The following is a 23,472-nucleotide window of genomic DNA, read 5'->3' on the forward strand; positions in this document are numbered from 1 at the left end:
GGGGAAAGGACAATTGTTATTATTGGATACTAAAATAATGTTATTATTAAATTCAAGAAGCAAATTTTGTCAGATTAATGCAAAAGTTTCCAAACGTTCAGCTTAAATCTCAACACTGTTCTCATTGCAGAAGAAATAGGATATAAAATGCATCCATGAACTTCAATTTGACTTGTTGCTGTTGCTTAAGAGAAGGCAATGGCACCCCACTCCAGTACTCTTGCCTAGAAAATCCCATGGACGGAGGAGCGTGGTGGGCTGCAGTCCACGGGGTCTCAAAGAGTCGGACACGACTGAGTGACTTCACTTTCACTTTTCACTTTCATGCACTGGAAAAGGAAATGGCAACCCACTCCAGTGTTCTTGCCTTGAGAATCCCAGGGACGGAGGAGCCTGGTGGGCTGCCATCTATTTGGTCACACAGAGTCGGACACGACTGAAGTGACATAGCAGCAGCAGCTGTTGCTTAGTTGCTAACTCCTGTCCAGCTCTTTGTAATCCCATGAACTCTAGCCCACGAGGCTTCTCTGGCCATGGGATTTGCCAGGCAAGAATACTGATCATTTCATTTCCTTCTTCAAGAGATCTTCCTAACCCAGGGATCAAACCCACGTGTCCATACTGATCATTTTCATTTCCTTCTTCAAGAGATCTTCCTAACCCAGGGATCAAACCCACGTGTCCTCCATTGGCAGGTGGATTATTTACCAGTGAGCCACCAGAGAAGCCCCCTTAGCTTGAGTAGCACTATCTAATATGTTGGAGAAGGAAATGGCAACCCACTCCAGTATTCTTTCCTAGAGAGTCCTATGGAAAGAGGAGACTGGTGGGTTGCTGTCTATGGGGCTGCACAGAGTCAGACATGACTGAGGCAACTTAATATGCATGCATGCATTGGAGAAGGAAATGACAACCCACTCCAGTATTCTTGTCTGGAGAATCTCAGGGATGGAGGAGCCTGGTGGGCTGCCATCTATGAGGTCGCACAGAGTCAGACATGATTGAAGTGACTTAGCAGCAGCAGCAGCATCTAATATGTATCATGGCTGACAAAGGCAGTAATAAATACCCTAGAATGATATACTATGGTAATTTAAATTACAGGTATGAATTTGCATAAAATAAAAAAAGTTATTTAAAGGGCATTATTTTGGCATATTACTTTAAAATGTCATTATATCAATTAAATGGCTTAGGTACAGTAAGTATCAAGTGTATTTTTCTCATTTTTATTCAATAAAGTACAGTATCTGTGGAAATTGATGAAAACAAAGTCTCGCTTTCTAGTCCAAAGCCTCAAATGCTCTCTATTGGGAAACATCATTTACTCTCATATTAGACACATATCAGGGCCAGCTTAAAAGAAGCAGTATTATAAGTAGTCAAATGCTTAAATAAAATTTTAACATCTGTGGAGGCAATGCATTTCATTTTAGGAAAGACATGCAGTTCTGGCATCAACAGCACCACCTCCACATTCTCCACCTTCCAGGTGACAGGCATACCTGGGCTGGAAGCTGTTCACATCTGGATCTCCTTACCTTTCTGTGCCATGTTCTTGGTAACCCTGGTGGGCAATGAGACCATCATGACAGCTATCTGGAAGGAACATGCCCTCCATGTGCCTATGTACCTCTTCCTGGTCATGCTAGCTGCCTCTGATTTGGGTCTGTCCCTCTTCACCTTCTCCACAATGCTGAGGATCTTCTGGCTGGATGCTAGAGAACTCACCTTATATGCTTGCTTCACCCAAATGTCTTTTACTCACACTTTGCTGGATTTTGAGTCAGTAATCATACTGGCAATGGCCTTTGACCACTATGTGGCCATTTCTCATCCACTGCACTATTCTTCCATTCTCACCAGCAGTGTAATTGCGAGGATAGGTTTGGCCATTGTAGGGCGAGCCACGATGCCCAAGTACCCCTTCCTACCCTCTTGAGGAGGCTGTACTTGGGTCATTTTAATGTACTTTCTCATTCCTACTGCCTGCATTCTGATATTCTAAAGCTTTCTTGCTCTAGCACTAGGGTCAATAGCATTGTTGAACTCTTTATGGTGCTTTCCAACATGGGCATTGATTTTGTCCTTTCTTACCTGTTGATTCTGAAAACCACCCTGAGTGTTTTATCCCATGATTGCTACCTCAAAACTCTCAACACCTGTATTTCCCACCTCTCTACTGTAGCCCTCTTCTTCACACCTATGATCTGCTTGTCTATACTTTACCAGTTTGGCCCAAGACTTTCTGAAACATCTTTGTACTCATGGCCAACATGCATTTGCTCATTCCTCCTGTGATGAACCGCATCGTCTATGAGGAGAAAATCAAGCAGGTCCAAGATAAAATCTTAAAACTCTTCATCAAAAAAAGACCTGAAGAATCCTGAGCCAGATTTATAACATGAATTTTGGAAAACAGATACAAGTCAATAGTCACTATCCCAACTCTTCCAGCTGAAGTGACTTTTCTTCAGTGCTATATACATAAGGAGGCAAGTAAAAGGGCTGAATGTGTTTTATTTTCACAACTTATACTGGCCATAATTCTCCCTTTCAGCACCAGCCTTTGGTTTAATTTATCATGATAGTTTTCTGTGCCCAATTACTTTATGAATTGATGATTACTTTCATTTCAAATTTTGGAAGTTGTTTACAATTTTTTGTGTTTTTCTTCAGTTCTATAAAAGACACTTTTTTTTTTTTCATTACCCCTTGTCCCATGTTTCTTTATCATTATCATATAACAGTTCCATTAACTACTTCAGTATTTCAATCCAGATTTTCTACACATGTAAAATTCTCTCTTTCTTGAATTTTCACTATTCATGATAATTAAGTTTAAGACATCTCATAAAGCAGCATTGATTGATTAGATCAGGTAAGTAGAAGCTTAGGATGTAGTGTAGTTATGTGAAGTGAAATTGGGAGGGTTAACTCTGGTGGGGACAAAATGGCAAGGTAAAATTAACACAAGAACTCAAATAACAGAAAATTGTTTCAAAATGATAATAAAGTCAATTATACAAAAATTTTAGTCTCTTTCTTTTTGATCAAAAACAACAAAAAAATTCTTGATTGTACAGTAAGAATTGTCACATTAGATGTGGCCTAATTATTTTCAAAATTGCATCAAGAGTATTAATTTATTATATGTATCTTTTAAAACTGCTTTAATGGAAGTTATCAGAAGTAATTTCAGGTTGGACTTTTGAAATTCTCTTTATCTGCTATACTGATGCTAGATAACCAAGATAAACAAGATAAGAATTTGTCATCAGGTTCTACCTACAGTATAAGTAAAATTGGTAAATTACTCTTTTCTTGCAATCCCCCAAATACCTTAAGATTTCAATGTTTGAGAGACAGTAAAATTCCTTAAAACACAGGTTAGGCTAGAAACTCTGTATGTTGAGACACCTGCCAACTAATGTAAGATACCTTTGCAAGCACTGGCTACCTAAAGTTTCTTAAAAGCTTCTTTTCATATCTGATTAAATGAGAATTATTTCAAATATGATATTTTAGTAAGGGGGTGATTTCATTACCAATATTTCCAATTCAGTTCAGTTCAGTTCAGTCACTCAGTTGTGTCTGACTCTTTGTGACCCCATGAACCGCAGCATGACAGGCCTCCCTGTCCATCACCAACTCCCAGAATTCACCCAAACTCATGTCCATTCAGTCGGTGATGCCATCCAACCATCTCATCCTCTGTTGTCCCCTTCTCCTCCTGCCCTCAAACTTATATCATAGTAAATAAAAAAGAAGAAGCTGATGGAGGTGATGGAATTCCAGCTGAGCTATTTCAAATTCTAAAAGATGATGTTGTTAAAGTCCTATACTGTATATGTCAGCAAATTTGGAAAACTCAGAAGTGGGTATAGGACTGGAAAAGGTCAGTTTTCATTCCAATTCTAAAAAAAGGCAATGCCAAAGAATTTTCAAACTCATTTCTCGTGCTAGTAAGGTCATTTTCAAAATTCTCAAGCTAGGCTTCAACAGTACATGAACCGAGAACTTCCAGATATACAAGCTGGATTTAGAAAAAGCAGAGGAACTAGAGATCAAATTGCTAACATCTGTTGGATCATAGAAAAAAAAAAGGGAATTCCAGAAAAAAAAAATCTACTATTGTTTCATTGACTACACAAAAGCCTTGACAGTGTTCAGTTCAGTTCAGTTGCTCAGTCGTGTCCGACTCTTTGTGACCCCATGAACCACAGCACGCCAGGCCTCCCTGGCCATCACCAACTCCCGGAGTCCACTCAAACCCATGTCCTTTGAGTCGGTGATGCCATCCAACCATCTCATCTTCTGTCATCCCCTTCTCCTCATGCCCTCAATCTTTCCCAGCATCAAGGTCTTTTCCTGTGAGTCAACTCTTCCCATCAGGTATTGGAGTTTCAGCTTCAAGATCAGTCCTACCAATGAACATCCAGGACTGATCTCCTTTAGGATGAACTGGTTGCAGTTCAAGGGACTCTCAAGAGTCTTTTCCAACACCACAGTTCAAAAGCATCAATTCTTCAGCACTCAGCTTTCTTTATAGTCCAACTCTCACATCCATATTGGAAAAACCATACCTTTGACTAGACAGACCTTTGTTGACAAAGTAACATCTCTGCTTTTTAATATGCTGTCTAGGTTGGTCATAACTTTCCTTCCAAGGAGTAAGCATCTTTTAATATCATGGCTGCAATCACCATCTGCAGTGATTTTGGAGCCCAGAAAAATAAAGTCAGCCACTGTTTTCCACTGTTTCCCCATCTATTTGCCATGAAGTGATGGGATCAGATGCCATGATCTTCGTTTTCTGAATGTTGAGATTTAAGCCAATGTTTTCACTCTTTCACTTTTATCAAGAGGCTCTTTAGTTCCTCTTCACTTTCTTCATAGGGTGGTATCATCTGTATATCTAAGATTATTGATATTTCTGCCAGCAGTCTTGATTTCCTCCAGCTTGTGCTTCCTCCAGCCCAGTGTTTTTCATGATGTACTCTGCATAGAAGTTAAATAAGCAGGGTGACAATTTACATCCTTGACGTACTCCTTTTCCTATTTGCAACCAGTCTATTGTTCCATGTCCAGTTCTAACTGTTGCTTCCTGACCTGCATATAGGTTTCTCAAGAGGCTGGTCAGTTGGTCTGGTATTCCCATCTCTTTCAGAATTTTCCACAGTTTATTGTGATCCACACAGTCAAAGGCTTTGGCATAGTCAATAAAGCAGAAATAGATGTTTTTTCTGGAACTCTCTTGCTTTCTCCATGATCCAGCGGATGTTGGCAATTTGATCTCTGGTTCCTCTGCCTTTTCTAAAACCAGCTTGAACACCTGAAAGTTCATGGTTCATGTTTTGCTGCAGCCTGACTTGGAGAATTTTGAGCATTACTTTACTAGCATGTGAGATCACAACAAACTGGAAAGTTCTGAAAGAGATGGGAATTCCAGACTACCTTACTTGTCCCCTGAGAAACCTATATACAGGACAAGAAACAACAGTTAGAACTGGACATGGAACAACCGATTGGTTCCAAATTGGAAAAGGAGTACATCAAAACTATATATTGTCACCCTGCTTGTTTAATTTCTATGCAGAGTACATAATATGAAATGTTGGACTGGATGAAGCACAGGCTAGAATCAAGATTGCCAAGAAAGACATCAATAACCTCAGATAGGCAGATGATATCACTTTAATGGCAGAAAGTGAAGAGGAAATAAAGAGCCTCTTGATGAGGGTGAAAGAGGAGAGTGAAAAAGCTTGTTTAAAACTCAACATTAGGAGAATATGTTGCCTCACCAATTTAGGGACAATGCCCCTTCTCAGCTCGGAAGCAGTTATGGAACAAGAACGATGCCCCTTTTCCCTAGGCAACATAATTCTCCTAAAAGAAAAGGGAGGAATGAGACAGTCATTTCCTAGGCAGGTTGATAAGAAGTCTAGGGGTCCCCAAGGAGAGAAGGGTCTGGAATTCTCAAGGAGGAAGGAAGGGCAAACTTTTTTTCCTTCTCTACATTCCTTAGGATTATATAACAATAATGTATTCTGCCTGAGGACAGTCTCTGGATTAAACCTTCTGGCTAATTCTGTTCTCTTAAAATGTAAATTATGGGTGTAGGTCTGGTGAGGTCTTTACAACCTGCAGACATTCTTTGGATTCATTGGAGAGTATATAAACTCATTGCTAAGATCCAACCAGTCCATTCTGAAGGAGATCAACCCTGGGATTTCTTTGGAAGGAATGATGCTAAAGCTGAAGCTCCAGTACTTTGGCCACCTCATGTGAATAGTTGACTCATTGGAAAAGACTCTGATGCTGGGAGGGATTGGGGGCAGGAGGAGAAGGGGATGACCGAGGATGAGATGGCTGGATGGCATCAAGGACTCGATGGATGTGAGTCTGAGTGAACTCTGGGAGTTAGAGATGGACAGGGAGGCCTGGTGTGCTGTGATTCATGGGGTCGCAAAGAGTCGGACATGACTGAGCGACTGAACTGAACTGGACTGAACACTAACAAGCGGGTACACTTTCTGCCCCCTTCTGATGCCTATGTCAGAAGCTTTCTCTATCTCCTTTATACTTTAATAAAACTTTATTACACACACGCACACACACACACACACACACAACCCCTCAACATTCAAAAAATGAAGATCATGGCATCTGGTCCCCTCACTTCATGGCAAATGGAGAAAAAGTGGAAACAGTGATAGATTTTACTTTCTTGGGCTCCAAAATCACTGCAAACAGTAACTGCAGCCATGAAATTAAAATAAACACTTGCATTGTGGAAGAAAAGCTATGACAAACCTAGACAGCATATTAAAAAGCAGAGACACCACTTCTCAGACAAAGGTGCATATAGTCAAAGCTACGGTTTTTCCAGTAGTCATGTACAGATGTGAGAGTAGGACTAAAGAAGGCTGAGCACCAAAGAATTGATACTTTTGAACTGTGGTGTTGGAGAAGACTCTTGAAAGTCCCTTGGACTACAGGGAGATCAAACCAGTCAATCCTAAGGAAATCAACCATGAATATTCATTGGAAGGACTGATGCTAAAGTTGAGGCTCCAATACTTTAGCCACCTGGTACAAAGAGCTGACTCACTGAAAAAGACCTTGAGGCTGAAAAATATTGAGGGCAGGAGGAGAAGGGGGCAACAGAGAATGAGATGGTTGGATGGCATCACTGACTCAATGGACATGAGTTTGAGCAAATCTGGGGGATAGTGAAGGACAGGGAAGCCTGGTGTGCTGCAGTCCACAGGGTCACAAAGAGTCAGATGTGACTTAGCAACTCAACAACAACAACAACACAAAGAAGACAGACACCTCCTGAACCTGTACAAATAATCACTGCCCTGAAAATAAGAATATTCACTCATCAGTATTTGACAAGATTGACTGTTGACTTGTTCTTAGATATCTGTGCTTTCTCAGCAACTCCAACACTTCTCTATGCTGATTATTCTCTTGTCTCTCTGGATAAATCTACTCACTGCATTTTCTGGTCAGTCTACAAATACAAATGTTGCTTTTTTCAATTCTAAGCACCTCTCTCTACTAGGCTACACACAAATTGACACTTGATGTGGGGATAATTATATGCATCTGCTATACAGAAATCTTAAATTCCATAAGCCCAAGATAGAATTTATTCTCTGCTGCTCCATCCTCAACTGCTACTTCCTCCTGCTCCAGCTTTAGAGTCTTCCATTTAGGTGAATGGCATGTCTGTTCTCTTCTTCACTCCAGTCAAACTATATGAACTATTGGCCCTAGATGATCCTCATTTTCCCATAATTTCCAATCACTTACTAATATTGTAGATTTACTTTCTTAATATTTTTCCATAAATCTTCACTTCTACATTTCCATTGCTCATGCCTCAATTTTGATAGGAAAAAGTTGCCTCAATTTAGAACCATTCCACTGGTTGGTTTCTTTGTCTGCATGCTCAAACCACTCCAAACAGAACTGAAAAATCTAAGCATGATTATACTGCACATGTATTTAAGCTATTCCATCATTTCTCTTCCCTTGCAGGTTTCTCTTTGCTCGCAACTACCACTATTATTTATTGATAATTTTCTAGCTCAAAATGTTCATTTCTGATTATATATTCTATGCTCTGAAATAAATAACCTTCCTATTTACCCTTCTGATGATATCTAGCAAGTTACTATAATTGTTTCTGCTATACTCTCTTCTTTAAATATGTTCCTCTTTATTTAGGGGCCCATAATAGTACCCATCTAGCTTTGAATTGAAAAGCCATGTTAATTCATGGCCCTTGACCAAACTCTGAGAACTAACCCTCTGAAATGTTCATATAGTTATTGAGTAATAGATCATTATCTATGCCCAAAGTAGTAACCCAGGATGAACCAGATTGGCAGCATGTTTAAGATTAACATAAAATTTATTATGTGTACTTGTTGCTTTGGGGTCATATAACCAGAAACTTTGAAGAGCTCTCTCGCTCCAGGCTTACCTGGATAGAGACATTTCTCATATGTCTCTGATATTTGCTGCTAGACTGATCCTTCAAGAAATAGGAACACTGAGAAGACTCTTATGTGACCTCTCTAGGCTTCCCTGGTGGTGGTAGTGATCAAGAACCCGCCTGCCAATGCAGGATACATAAGAGATACAGGTTCAATCCCTGGGTCAGAAACATCCTCTGGAGGAGAGCATGGCAATCCATTCCAGTATTCTTGCCTGGAGAATCCCATGGACAGGGGAGCCTGGGAGGTTACAATCCATAGGGTTGCAAAGAGTCAGACAGGACTGAAGCAGCTGAGCACTCATGCATGAGACCTTTCCAGCCTTCACCAAAGTATATCCTTTTCTTGCTGTCCTACAGAGTGTCCCTTGCTACATTAAATCTCAGCCACAAGACCAGCTTTATGGTGAGTTGCACAAGTGTTTTAGTGAATCACTGAACTAGGGTGTGGGTGTAGGACTCTTGAGATGGCCCCTCTATATCACTATATCATGTCCAATTTGGTCCCTACATTACTTCCCAGACCACTTCTGTATAGCTCCACACATTCTGTGACCAGGATCTGTATCTTATATCTCTCTCCTTTAAAACAAAACCCAGACCCCATTTCACATGCTCCTGGTGAATCCTTTTAATCTCCTCCACCATCATAATCATTTCTCAGGAAAAATAAAGAACTCACTTTTAGGAAGAAGGGAAGAGGATAGGGAACTCATAGTGGAACAGTAAACTGTATATTATTTTATCAAAGATCAAGCAGTACTAAATGAATTTATCTTGGAGGATATATGTTAAGATTATCACTTATGGAAGTAATGCTCTAGATATTCAACTCTCACCTTTCTAGATATTTATAACTTGAGAAAATATTATCTGGATTTGGAGGAGGTGGGTTGGAAAATATAAAGGATTGTATATACTGCAGATCTAAAATGTATATGCTAAGTTGCTTCCGGAGTATCGACTCTTGCACAGACTGTAGCTTGCCAGGCTCCTCTGTCCATGTGATTCTCCAGGCACAAATCCTGGACAGAGTGGTTTGCCATACCCTCCTCCTCAAGGGGATCTTCCTAACCCAGGTATCAAACCTGCATTGCTTATGTCTCCTGTATTGGCAGGTAGGATCTTTACCACTTGCACCACCTGGATCTAAATATGATGTCAGATATTTCTGGGGCCAGAAAGCTATGACTTTCATCCATATGGAGTTAAGAAAGTAAGCCTGAAGCAGAGGTGACTGTGTGTGCTAATCTTATACCATACATCCTTTGGAGAGCTGGCAAAGATTCACAAAAATTAGCAATGGACAGTTCTGTCTGCCACATGCACACATGACGCTTCTCTGAGAACCTCTACCACAGGGGCTGAATGTAAGCCTCCAGGGAGAGCCAGAATCAGTGCTTTTAAACCTGCTCACCTGAAACTATGCTCAAGGCGGGAGCCATACAAGGTCCCAGCTGCACTTGATTTGCAGAAGTTGTGCCCCTGCACTGGGGTCAGGTGAGTGAGCAAAAAACCTTGAGCTAATTTAGCTCAAATCACACTGTACGTATATTGGGAATGGCAGTCAAGAGAAGTCATGGGCTATCCTCAATATGGTTGCAAACTCAATTGTGAAGATTTCTGAGGCAGGATGGACATTTGTTGGAGGTATACAACATCTCTTTTTCTCATGTATGATACATTCTATATCTTTGGGAAACCATCCCTGGCCCCTCTTTCCTCACCCAATAATCACTCAATTCTTGCCATTTAGTTTAAGATCAACTGCAAGTCCATAATTAATGTAAGGAAGAAGTAATACCTAAAAGAAAAGAAAAGGAAGGCAAGGAGGCAGGGAGGGGGGCTTTCCAGGTGGTTCAGTGGGTGAAGAATCTGCCTGTGATACAGGAGATGCAGGACACGTGGGTTTGATCCTGAATTGGGAAGATCCGCTGGCAGGGGGCATGGCAACCATTCCAGTATTCTTGCCTGGAGAATCCTCGTGGACAGAGGAGCCTGGTGGGCTACAGTCCACAGGGTTGCAAAAGTCAGACATGACTGAAGCTACTGAGCATGCAATGAGGAAGAAGGAAGGAGGCAAAGAAGAAAAACTGGAAATATGGTTTAGAAGTCTCACACTACATTGTAATAGAGGTGACACAATGTATTTATCAATGAAGCCCTCATGATGGAGAGCTATGTAGAGGTCTTGTCTTAAAAGAAATAGTTTAAAGAACTGATAATGTTAAATCTATATGGTAAGATGTTTAAAAAGCACAGTAGCTCTGCATTTATGCTCTGAAGAACTGATATGATTTAGTTTAGGTAGCATTTCTCAGGGCAGAGCATGAAACTCCAGGACTCTGTGCAGCTTTAGTGCTCTGAAGCAGCACTAACACCTTTAAAGATCTGTATGGCCAGAAAGCCACTTAGCATATTGGCATTGTAGCAACATTTCTCAGAAAGTTGTACATTCAAAAAAAAAAAAAAAAAAAGACTTTTGGAATTTGACTTACACTATTTTCTATAACTATTAGACACAGATCAATAAAATGTCATAACCCTTTGGTTTATAATGATGAGATACTTAAAGAAGAAACTATGGGTTATCCAGAGAGAAGCATGCATTGGTTTGTTTTGCAAGCTCTGACCTTTGTCCAGATATGCTCTGTCTTCCATTGCCTGGTAACTCCTCTCATTTTAGCGTTTCTTTGTGAGACAGTCCAGACATTTTTAGTGTATCTCTCTTCTCCACGTGTAAATGAATTCTAAAACTGTATGACTGTTCCTTGTGTGTGTGTGTGTGTGTGTGTGTGCGTGTGTGTGTGTGTGTGTGCTCAGTCATGTCCGACTCTTTGGGACCCCGTGGACTGTAGACCACCAGTCTCCTCTGTCCATGGAATTCTCCAGATAAGAATATTGGAATGGGTAGACTATCCCTCCTCCAGGGGATCTTCCTGACCAGGAATTGAACTGGGGTCTCCTGCATTGCAGGCAGATTCTTTTCCAGCTGAGCTACCAGGGAAGCCCTTGTATAACTATACTTCCTCAGAATTTGGCTTCATATATACCATATATACTCTCTGCAAAGCCCAGCTATGTGGCGGACCCATAATAATCACTGAATTATGCTGGAAGAACTAGTTCACACCACTAACCAAATGCAGTACTCATTGCTGGTTTTCTTTCATACATTCCCTTCTCTGGTAATTCTCTGCATTCCTAGTGTATCTGTGATTTTAAACACACTGTAATTAAAAGCATGTGTAGCGCAGGGAATTCTACTCAATGCACTGTGGTGTTCTCCATGGGAAGCAAATCCAAAAGGCAGGGAGATATATGTATATTTATATGTACGCCTTGTTCATTTTACTGTCCAGTAGAAGCTAACACAACATTGTAAAGCAACTATACTGAAATATAAATTAATTAATTAAAAAGTAAAATTTGTCAAAACAGGTGGATGGATACTAAGTCTACTCATTGCCCATCTCTCCCTCTGTAACCACAACTCAGAAAAATTTTATTAGGACAATATAGATAAATCATAGCACTCACCCCACCCCCTCACATTTCAGTAGTTTATCTATAAAAAAAGATTTAAAAAACAGCTTTCCTTTTTCTATTGCAGATCCTTCTTTTCTCAAATATAATAGCATGACACCTGCCATCTTTGCTTTTCTTATAGGTGTTTCTCCTTCTTCTCCTTCTTCTTCTCCTTCTTCATCCACTACTTATCCTACCATCAGTGCCAATATGATTTTACTATTCAATTGCCATGCCTTATTTTGGGTTTGACAACATCGCTCACCTTTCATAGAATATCTTTTCTGGATTTTTCTTAGACTAAGAGTTAACATGTGAAATGGGGACTGCAGGCATTCTTCATGAGTCTATATAGCAGCATTATAGTTGGTTTATGAAAAAGAATTAGACTAAAATGAAGATTAACTGTTCATAACTGCCACATACATAAGACTGCCCAAGGAGATGTTGACAAACAGAAGCATCATTCAATGTGAACAAAGTATCATTTGAACTCGCTGAACTCAGATTCCACACTTTATTCCTTTCATTATTAATTGTCCATGAGGGAATCAGGATCATTAAAAAGGTGAGTCATGGAGAGCAGGATGCAGATAGAGGGTTGGAATCCTTTATGTGTCCCATAGTCAGTGCCCTCATGAATTAGTTTATGGATGTGTTCTCTGTTGACCCATGGGTTAGTGGACCTTCAGAAACATAAGCTATACATCATCTGTAAGTATATTATTTAAACTGAGTACATAGCAGGAACTCAGTAATTGTGCATGGCATTGAGATTATACTGTATTTCTAATGACAAATATTATCTAGTTTTGACCTTCCTTCTTTCACAGATCTGTACCAGATATTCAAATATTTTTTAAACTTCTGTAACTAGGATTAAGAAGGGACATAAATCCAGGAAAAATACAGATAAAACTCAAACTCTTCCTAGTATTTGTCACAGATATTAGTTCTGATGTCCCAACTGCCAGAGCAAAAGATAGATCTGGTTATATCAGGAGTTCAGACTTACTGTTAACATTCTTATACACTTTGTTTTCTAACTACCAAGAAGTCATTGAATACAATTATCCAAATCTCGGTTTCTTTAGAACCCTATTATTATGGTACAAAAACTGATTTAGATTATGTACAAGGACACTGCATTTTCAATACAGAGTTTCACTTTGCCTTTTTTATTCATTAAAATATCTGCCTATGAGAAAGAAATTTTCTAGAAACAAAAGGCCTAATTTGCTTCTGTAAACTAGGACAAGCCACCCAAAAGAGAGTGTAGCATTATACCCTAGGGTAATGTCTAAAGGAATAGGATTCAGTATTGTGAGGAGAAAAAAAGAGCAATATTTATCTGAAGGCATGGGCCAGGGGTGCCATATGGGATGAGATGATAGGAAATGCTATAAAAGAGTAACTTTTTGCTGTCTCCATAACTTCTAAAGGGCAAAAATCTCTCAGAGATATGGCAGTTCCTATCAACAATAATGCCAGCAGTTTCTTCTTCATACTGATGGATTTCCCGGGACTGGAGGCTGCTCACTGCTGGACAGCTGTTCCTGTCTGCTTCATCTATGTTCTCTCTTTGCTGGGCAACACCACCGTACTGCACATGGTCAAGTCTGTTCCCAGCCTCCACACTCCCATGTACCTCTTCCTCTCCATGCTCTCAGTGGCTGACCTGGGCCTCACAGTTTCCACACTGCCTTCCATGGCAGCTGTTTTTCTCCTGGGCCAGAGGAAGGTGGGAGCTGCAACCTGCTTTGTACAGCTCTTCTTCATCCACACATGCTCAGTAATTGAGTCAGCTGTGCTGTTGGCCATGGCTTTTGACCGCTGTGTGGCTATCCGAGAGCCCTTACGCTATGCCACCATCCTGACAGCCAAGCGCATCGGGGCCATTGGGCTGGCCAGTGTGACCCGTAGTGCTGCCCTCCACCTGCCCCTGCCTGTCCTCCTTGGAAGACTGCGGTTCCCACCTGTGAATGCACTGTCACATTCCTACTGTGTTCACCCTGATGTTCTGAGGCTGGCCAGTTCCAGCACAGTTGTGAACAGTGGCCTTGGGCTCTTTGTGATGCTCTCCACATTGGGTGTGGATGCGGTCCTCATTCTCCTCTCCTATGTGATGAGTTTGAGGGCAGTATTGAACATTGCTTCCAATGCTGAGAGATTCAAAGCTTTCAACACTTGCATTTCCCACATTTGTGTTTCATTATTATTTTATACCCCACAGATCAGCCTGTCCATGTTCCATCGCTTTGGGAAAAAGAAGCTGCCAGCTCAGATATTCATGCTTCTGTCCTATTTGCACTTTCTTGTACCTCCAATGCTCAACCCAATTGTCTACACTGTCAGAGCCAAAGAGATTCGAGTATGCATTCTGAAGATGTTTCAATGCAGAAAGTTCTGAGCCTCAGGGATAAAATACTGGTTATGACAGCCAGCCTGCTGACTGAAGATTTCTCAGAGAGGAGGCAGAGAATTCCTTCCATCTGGCCTATCAATTAGTTTTTGAAAAACACTAACTGAAATACATCATAATGTTTTTCTAGCCATCAAAACAGTGCCTGCTTAATGAAAAAAAGAATATGCTTCTTGTTTGAGAAAGTCATTACCAGTCTGTTAAAAAACTCAAGATTGTTATAGAGGAAACTGACAGCCTCCTGAGAGTATCATTTTCATGTAAAAGCAAGCAAATTAGATAGGATTCAAAAATTGCATCTAAGATTTCTCCCAACTAAAAATCTAGAATCACAAAATTAAACTCAAGAGGACCTCATTTGGTTTACTGTCTAAAAATCTGTAAAAAAGTGAAATCAAAATGTTTTTCTTATGATCTGCATACTAAATAGAGAGATGAGTTACACTGGAAAATGTAAACCCAGTGGAATTCTTCAAAAATTGAAGTGTACTTAAGAAATAAATGTGTTCGTTATCATAATAAAGTGAAGTGTATCACAATGTGAATATTATGCAGCTCAGAATTTCTTTAAACTCCAGTACATCTGAAAAGCAGGCACAGCCTCTAATATTTTCCAGCCCTTTGAATGTAGTTAAAGCACTGCTCCTCACTTCCTTATGGAGACATAGGACATTTTGTGCCCTCAGAAACTATCATGTTATAATCTTTGAATGATGAATACCATGTATAAGTGGATTGTCTCTGAAATTTAAGGAAGATTTAAAAAAATAAGCAAAGTTGTCATCCTATAAGACCATTTTTATGAGAACTGACTGGATTTTATAAACAAGTCAAAGCTAGAGAAATTGATTTACTTTGTCAGAGTCTCTTTCTTTCTGGACTAAATCATTAGCTAACTTCTCTGATGGAACTGATCTTTGCCAAAATAAACATTATCAGGTCAAGTAAGTCTGTCCCTCACATGCTAATATTTTCCATCAAGCTGTACCACACTGGGGATTCCCTGATGGCTCAGATGGTAAAGAATCTGCCTGCAATGTGGGAGAACTGTGTTCAATCCCTGGGTTGGGAAGATCTCCTGGAGAAGGGAATGGCTACCGACTCCAGTATTCTGACCTAGAGAATTCTATGGACAGAGAAGCCTGGCATTCTACAATCCATGAAGTTATAAAGAGTCGGACACGACTGAGCCACTTTCACTTCACTTCTCTGTACCATATTAACAGTTTCTTATGATGTTAGGATGGAAAGGAGATGGGTAAATGGGTAATGGGTAAATGCAAATTACCCATATTTTATTTCTCCCTTACAGAGTCATTCATTTAAATCATATTTATTTACCTATGCTGAGCTAATCCCTAGTCAAAGTATTACGAAACCAAATTGGAATATCTCTTTCTCAGTGTGAAAGTTTAATTCATCAGGGGAAATAATATTGTAAACAAATAATTCTCCAGTAATTTAAGGAGGTTTGGTGGCAGATAGTACAAGTTAGAATGAGGACACATGGAAAGATAGGTCCATGTCCTTATTGGGATATCAAGAGACACACCTTTGAACACTTACTAAGATTTCCCAAAATCTGGAGGAGTTAGGCATAGAGAATAAGATATCATTTATAAATATTGAATTTCAGCTTACAAAAATTGAATCTACTAAATTAGTATGACTTTCAGATAGCTTGAGAAGAAAGAAAAGATTTTAGTATATATCCAGAATACCAAATTATGAAACATCAACAATATTTGAAGAAAAATCTAAAATCATCCCTCACCAGTGTAATTAGTCCCATGTAATTAATTCTCATTCTGCTGGAACTTGGCTTGGCAAACTCATGGCTCCATCTGCACTACTAATGTTCTGGAGATTGTTATTCAGTCCATCAGTAAAATCTCAAAATTGTTTAAGTAATGTCATCAGAACTCTCTACCCAAGAATTAATAATTGGTACAGTTATTCATGGGCTTCCCAGTTGGCTCAGTTGTAAAGTATTTGCCTGCCAACATAGGAGATAGGGGTTTGATTTTTGGGTCTGGAAGATCCCCTGGAGAAAGAAATGGCAACCCACTCCAGTGTTCTTGCCTGGGGAATCATATGGACAGAAAAACCTGGTGGACTGCAGTCCATGGGGTCACAAAAAGTCAGACACACTGAGTGGCTAAGCGTGCACTCACAGTTATTCATAGGAGCTCTGAGACAGTCTTTTTTAGTTGAAGAAGAAGCCATCTGTCCTGCGGCTTATTTCAAGAGCTCGCCAGGGAAGTGCCAGAATAAAACAACAACCAAAACAACAAAACCATTTGCAAATAATGAAATACTTAAAATGTCTATGTTCATTTTATTACTGACATTTTTCAAAAGAGAAAGATCAGATAAGAGGTCATGATAAGACAAGGAGTTTGTTAGTTCCTGTGGCATTCAAAACAAATATAATAAAGTCAAGTTAAGAAAAAACAAAGAAACAATGGGTATGAGTCTGAGCAAACTCCAGGAGATAGTGAAGAACAGTGAAGCCTGGCACACTGCTGTCCATGGGGTCACAGAGATGGACATGACTTAGAGATTGAACAACAATAAAATACTAGACCAAATGTCTATATGGATAATAATTTTGCCTATTTTCAAAGAAAGTATAATATCTAATTTATAAAAATGAATGAATGTAATCTTCATTGAGAAAGAAATCTTGAGCTGTAACAATATTATACTGAGACATAAATATGTATAATTTACAAAAATTTATTAAATACATATCCAAGACATAGAAGTTCAGAGTTTCAGAATAGTTTTATAGGTACTAAATGCCTGCATTTTCATTAAACTGCTAACAGAAAACTATTGCTACATTCAAATTAAAGAAGTAGGTCATGACCAAGTAAATATTTTTTTTAAAATAAATTAAGTTACTATTAATACACTAGTTTCCTTCTATCAGGCAAAGCTCCTTTAGGTTTCTGACAAATAGATATGGATTATGAAGAGCAAGACATTAACAAATCTCTAGGAAATACCATACAAAGAGAATATAACTTGTGAGATATTTATACCAACAACATTTTAATTGTACCAATTTAACCTAGGGAAAACAGAGCATCTCTTCTAATCTGACAATTCTTCCTATTGAATCCATCCATCATAACATACCAAATAAACTTAAATACTTATAGCACCTCTCTTTTTATAAGGTGAAATAACAAATCTTTGTGATTTTCCAGTGGCCAATGGGAAATCTGAAAGATTGTTTTAAGAAGAAAGATACTCTGAAATTTTTTTTTGACTGCTTTAATTTTATTTTACTTTTAGGATTCAATTTTGGGAAGGCAAAAGTCAAAAGTTGTAAAATATCTGTACATTTAACATAGGATCCTAGGTACTTGAGAATACTTGTTTATTTATTTGCAAATGCCAATAAAATTTTAAAAAATAGAATGTAACTGACTATAAATAACCTTAGCTGTTTTCTAAATGAGGAATCTTTTTAATAATCAAAAACATAATAAAGTCAACATCACCATAGAAGGTTATTCTGTCAATAAAAAGAGTCTTTCCTATATAGGGAGATCATATATGTTAAAAGTATGAACCTTTATACTGCAGATTAGGTAATGAACATAAAGAAAAAAACTCATCAAAATCTATATTTAACCAAATTGAACTATAATTCTGACTAACTTGTGTTTCATTATATTTTGTAGTATGTCTCTGAAAGATACATTTCCAGAATATGGAAATATTGAAATCCTAGAATCTTGCCAGAGGGAATATAAAATAGTGCAGCTACTGTGGAAAAGAGGTCAATGGTTCCTCAAAAAGTTAAACAGAATTTCCATGAGTTCCAACCATTCCATTCAGGTACTTGAAAGAACTTAAAAAACAAATATTCAAATGACACTCATATGTGAATGTTCATTGCAGTATCATTCTCAAAGGCCAAATGGTAGAAACATCACAAATGTTCATCAACTGATGAATGTTAAACAAACTGTGGTATACATAAGAAATGGGATGTTATCCAATTAAGAAACGGAATAAAATTCTGTTACATTCTGTAACATAGATGAACCTTGAAAACTTTATGCTGCAAGAAATAAGCCAGATATAGGAGAAGAAACACTGTGTGATTGAAACTGAGCAGGACCCTGAGGAAGCCCTCTTGGATAAAAAACAAAACAAAACGGCTCCATTTCCTGTTTACAGAAAGAAAAAAGAAAGAAAGAAAAATAAAAGACTTCAGTCTCTTAGGCCTTCTTGGATTAGAAGACTCAAGCAGTTACTGATTAGGACAATAGTCACAGGACTCCTAGTTCCTTCTGAAGGGATACAGATAACAATCTGATGCACACCTTTGAGCAGTTCTATAGAAACCAAGGCTTCCTTAGTGGCTCAGCAGTAAAGAATCTGCCTGCCAATGCAGGAGACACAGGTTCCATCCCTCGGTCTGGAAGATCCCCTGGAGAAGGAAATGGCAACCCACTTGATTATTCTTGACCCAGACCTGCTCCCCCTGCAGGTGGAAGACGTGACTACATGCTGACCTCTGGGAGCATGATTGGAACCAGAAGTTAATGATTGATATTCCAGAAAGAGCATGGTGTTGCAACACCACCAACCAATCAGAAGGTCCATAAGCTGAACACGTATCTTAAGAACCTCTCCCCTACACTTTTTGCCTTTAAAAATTTTGGTCCTGGGCCAGCCAGCAAAATGGATTTGAGATAAGCCTGTGTTTCCCATGGGCTTCCCTAATAACTCAGTTGGTAAAGAATCCACCTGCAATGCAGGAGACCCTGGTCTGTGTGTTTCCCAACTTCAAAGTTGGTGCCTACTTGGCTAATGACTTTGCTCCAGGATCTGGTGCTGCAGTTTTCTTGGTCTCACTGTGCATCAGGCACACAAACTTAGTTTCAACAATATGATCCAATTTATATTAAACTTAGAATATGGAAATTTATTAGTTCACATTGGGAATATACTTATTATCACTGAACTGTATACTTAAAGCACTTAAAAATGTGAAATTCTAATTTGAAATGTTTTGAATATGAAGATAGAGAGACTATATCTGACTTATAGTGAGAAAATAAATTAAATTCAAATAATCCTCCAAAATAATTTAGGTCTTAGTTAAAAGGTAGATAAAATTCCCTTCTTAGTTACTCACACCACTTGACTATCTTCTTTCACATTTTTGTAAAAAACTGACTCAAAGTCTACATTTATAATGCAACACTTGGGATTTGGGTTTGGTCACTAATCCATCTTAAAGTGTAATCCAAAGAAATCCTCCCAAATTTTTGAATTAATATATAATTTCATAAGTAATTATACTTTCCAATTTAAATAACTTATGCAATCCCTAATTATTTTATTTCTCCACTTTGCTTAAAATTTGCAATGTCACCAATGTATTACAAAACTCATTATTATCAATATTTTGATTACAAGTAAAATATCATCATCATTAAAAATGAGTGTAATCCTCAAATCCAGTATATCAATTTTTGTTATTATATTCTATCTTTCAAGCACATGCACTCCTTAACTTCATAGCATCTGGACTTTACCCTTTTCTCTGGTCCCAGTTTTTTTCATCTTTCATATTCACTCTGGATCATACATACTCCTAAAAAAGCTCCATCAGTATCCTTTCTTTCTTGTTTTTTTATATTTTGCATTTCTCAACTTTGGAACCATTTTAAATATCTTTATATTTTCTACTCTTAATACCTGTATGTTTTAATTCTAATTAAGAGTAACACTAGATTCTTTCATATTGTAATAGCTACAAATTAATAATATTAAATTTATTTGGCCATTTGGTGCCTTAAATGTATATATTTGAAACTATGACTTTTTTCATAATCCACAGTTTACTATCAAATGTTAGCAACTCTTCACTTTCACTTGCATAAAAATGTCTATATCTAGATATGCCATCAAATTCTACTTTCCAATATCAAAGAAAAATTGTAATCTCCTATATTCAAAGAATATCAAACTATCATTACTTTGAAATGTATTTATCTTAATATTATCTGAGATGTTCAATTTTGCCCTCAATCCAATCCTCTTTTTCTCTTGTTTACATATTATTATTATTATTAGAAAATATTTCAAGCATGCAAAAATGCAGAAAATGATGCAACAAACCTCCATATATTTTTTTATTTGATTCTTCTGAATTATAATTTTTTGCCACAATTGAATCCAAACTTTTAAAATAAAAGGAGTTATAATAAAGGGAAAGATTCCTTGCTGAATCAGACCTCCAACTCAGTTCCCAAAAAGTAACCACACAAATTGCAGTTTGTTGATTACTTTTCCCTTTCTCATTGAAAGTGAAAGTATTAATCATTCAGTCATGTCCAGCTGACTCTTTGTGACCCTATGGACTATATCCTGCCAGAATCCTCTATTCATGGGATTCTCCTGGCAAGAATACTGGAGTGGGTTGCCATTTCCTTCTCTAGGGGACCTTCCCAATGTGGGGATTGAATCCAGGTCTCCTGTATTAAAGGCAAGTTCTTCAATGTCTGAGTCACCTAGAAAGACTATATTTAATTAATATGTATGTGTATATAATAAGCATATGCATTGTATATATAATAAGCATACACATGGTATATCAGTTCAGTTCAGTCACTCAGTCATGTCCGACTCTTTGCGACCTCATGAATCACAGCACGCCAGGCCTCCCTGTCCATCACCAACTCCCGGAGTTCACTCAGACTCATGTCCATCGAGTCGGTGATGCCATCCAGCCATCTCATCCTCTGTCGTCCCCTTCTCCTCCTGCCCCCCAATCCCTCCCAGCATCAGAGTCTTTCCCAATGAGTCAACTCTTCGCATGAGGTGGCCAAAGTATTGGAGTTTCAGCTTTAGCATCATTCCTTCCAAAGAAATCTCAGGGCTGATCTCCTTCAGAATGGATTGGTTGGATCTCCTTGCAGTCCAAGGGACTCTCAAGAGTCTTCTCCAACACCACAGTTCAAAAGCATCATAACATGTTTAAAATGCTCTTCATAAAAGTCACCAAATTTTTTAACACAATTGTCTTTGAGATTTGCCAATATTATTATATGCAACTTGAATATATTCATTTTCATAGTTGTGAGCTTTTGTTTGTTGTTCAGAATATAAGAAAGAGCTCCAGAGATTTAGCTCTTCCAGTTACTCTTGCCTTTTTTTACTCCAAATATTACATTTAGTAGGATAGAATAGGCTTCTAGAACTCTACATATTCTTTCATTTCCTTAATATCCTCAGACTCAAACACAATATCTGCATGGAAACTTATGGAGAAATTTCACTATACCTGCTACCCTTATGGGAGAAGGCAATGGCACCCCCCTCCAGTACACTTGCCTGGAAAATCCCATGGACGGAGGAGCCTGGTGAGCTGCAGTCCATGGTGTTGCAAAGAATCGGACACAACTGAGAGACTTCACTTTCAATTCTCACTTTCCTACACTGGAGAAGGAAATGGCAACCCACTCCAGTGTTCTTGCCTGGAGAATCCCAGGGACGGGGGAGCCTGGTGGGCTGCCATCTATGGGGTCGCACAGAGTCGGACATGACTGAAGTGACTTAGCAGCAGCAGCAGCAGCTACCCTTATGTATGTCAGACTCATATCATCTCTTGACTTTAATTCTCATATGGCAGCATAAAATTCCTTTTTAAATTATTTTTACCTTTTTGTTTTGTATTGGGGCATAGCCAATTACAAAAAATGTTGTGACAGTTTCAGGTGAACAGCAAAGGGACTCAGTCATACATATACATGTATCTATTCTCCCCTAGACTCCCCTCTCATCCAAGCTGCTACATAACATTGAGCAGAGCTCCCTGCGCTATACAGTAGGTCCTTGTTGGTTATCCATTTTAAATACAGTAGTGTATACCTGTCCATCCCAAACTCCCTAACTATCCCTTCCTCTCATCCTTCCCCCTGGCAACCATAAATTCATTCTCTAAGTCTTTGAGTCCCTTTCTCTTTTGTAAGTTCAATTGCATCAATTCTTTTTAGATTCCACATATAAAGGATGTCATATGATGAGAGTTGAGATTTGGACCAAAAAGGAAGATGAGCACCAAAGAATAGGATGCTTTTCAACTGTTCTGTTGGAGAAAACTCTTGACAGACCCTTGAACTGTAAGTGAATCAAACCAGTCAATTCTAAAGGAAATCAATCCTGAATATTCACTGGAAATACTGATGCTGAAGCTCAAGCGTCAATACTTTGGCCACCTGATGGAAAGAGTCTACTCATTGGAAAAGACCCTGATGTTGGGAAAGATAGAAGGCAGGAGGAGAAGGTGATGACGGAGGACAAGATGGTTGGATGACATCACCAATTTGATGGACATGAGTTTGAGCAAGCTCTGGGAGATAGTGAAGGACAAGGAAAGCTGAAATGCTACAGTTCATGGGATCACAAAGAGTCAGGCATGATTGAATGACTGAACAAATATGATATTTCTCCTTCTCTGTCTGATTTACTGCACTCAGTGCATAAAATTCTTTTTAACCTATATTCTGGTGTTTCAACCAAATTTTTACTTTCATTCTATGTTTTTTCTCCTCAAACAGTAGGCTGAATTCTGGCTCATCAAATATCCCTACATTTAACCTGTGAATGAATATATTACCTTATGTGGCAAAACGAACTTTGCAGATGTAATTAAACTAAGGATTTTGAGATGAGGACATCAACCTGAATTTTCTGAGTGGACCTGAGGCAACCACAAAATTTTTGTAAAGGGGAGGCAGGCTGTCAGAAGAGAAGACACTATGTTGATGGCTTTGAAGGTAGAGGAATGAGGCCATCTCATTCCTCTAATGCCAAGGAATGCAAACATCTGCTTGGTTCTGAGAAAGGCAAGACAACAGATTCCTCTCCATATCCTTCAGAAAGAACTTGTCCAGCAGATACCTTGATTTTAGCCCAGGAAGATTCATTTTGGATGTTTTAATTTCCAGAGAGAAACGTTGTGCTATTTTAAGCCATG

The 23,472-nt window shown here is 38.7% G+C and overlaps 1 protein-coding gene and 1 pseudogene across 1 annotated transcript; both read left to right on the plus strand.

Annotated features, from left to right (window-relative positions):
* The first annotated feature begins 1,420 nt into the window (after positions 1–1,420).
* Positions 1,421–2,390, plus strand: LOC128059883 (olfactory receptor 51G2-like; annotated as a pseudogene).
* An 11,112-nt stretch (positions 2,391–13,502) lies between these two features.
* On the plus strand, positions 13,503–14,450 carry LOC128059884 (olfactory receptor 51G2-like). The gene has a single exon (XM_052652151.1). The coding sequence runs from the start codon at positions 13,503–13,505 to the stop codon at positions 14,448–14,450; it is 948 nt and encodes a 315-aa protein (XP_052508111.1).
* The last annotated feature ends 9,022 nt before the right edge of the window (positions 14,451–23,472 follow it).

The sequence above is a fragment of the Budorcas taxicolor genome, chromosome 15 (genome assembly GCF_023091745.1).
Source record: "Budorcas taxicolor isolate Tak-1 chromosome 15, Takin1.1, whole genome shotgun sequence".
Classification (NCBI taxonomy): domain Eukaryota; kingdom Metazoa; phylum Chordata; class Mammalia; order Artiodactyla; family Bovidae; genus Budorcas; species Budorcas taxicolor.

Excerpts from the sequence above, each read along its gene's own strand:
- LOC128059884 (XM_052652151.1), top strand. The coding sequence starts at position 13,503 with ATGGCAGTTCCTATCAACAATAATGCCAGCAGTTTCTTCTTCATACTG.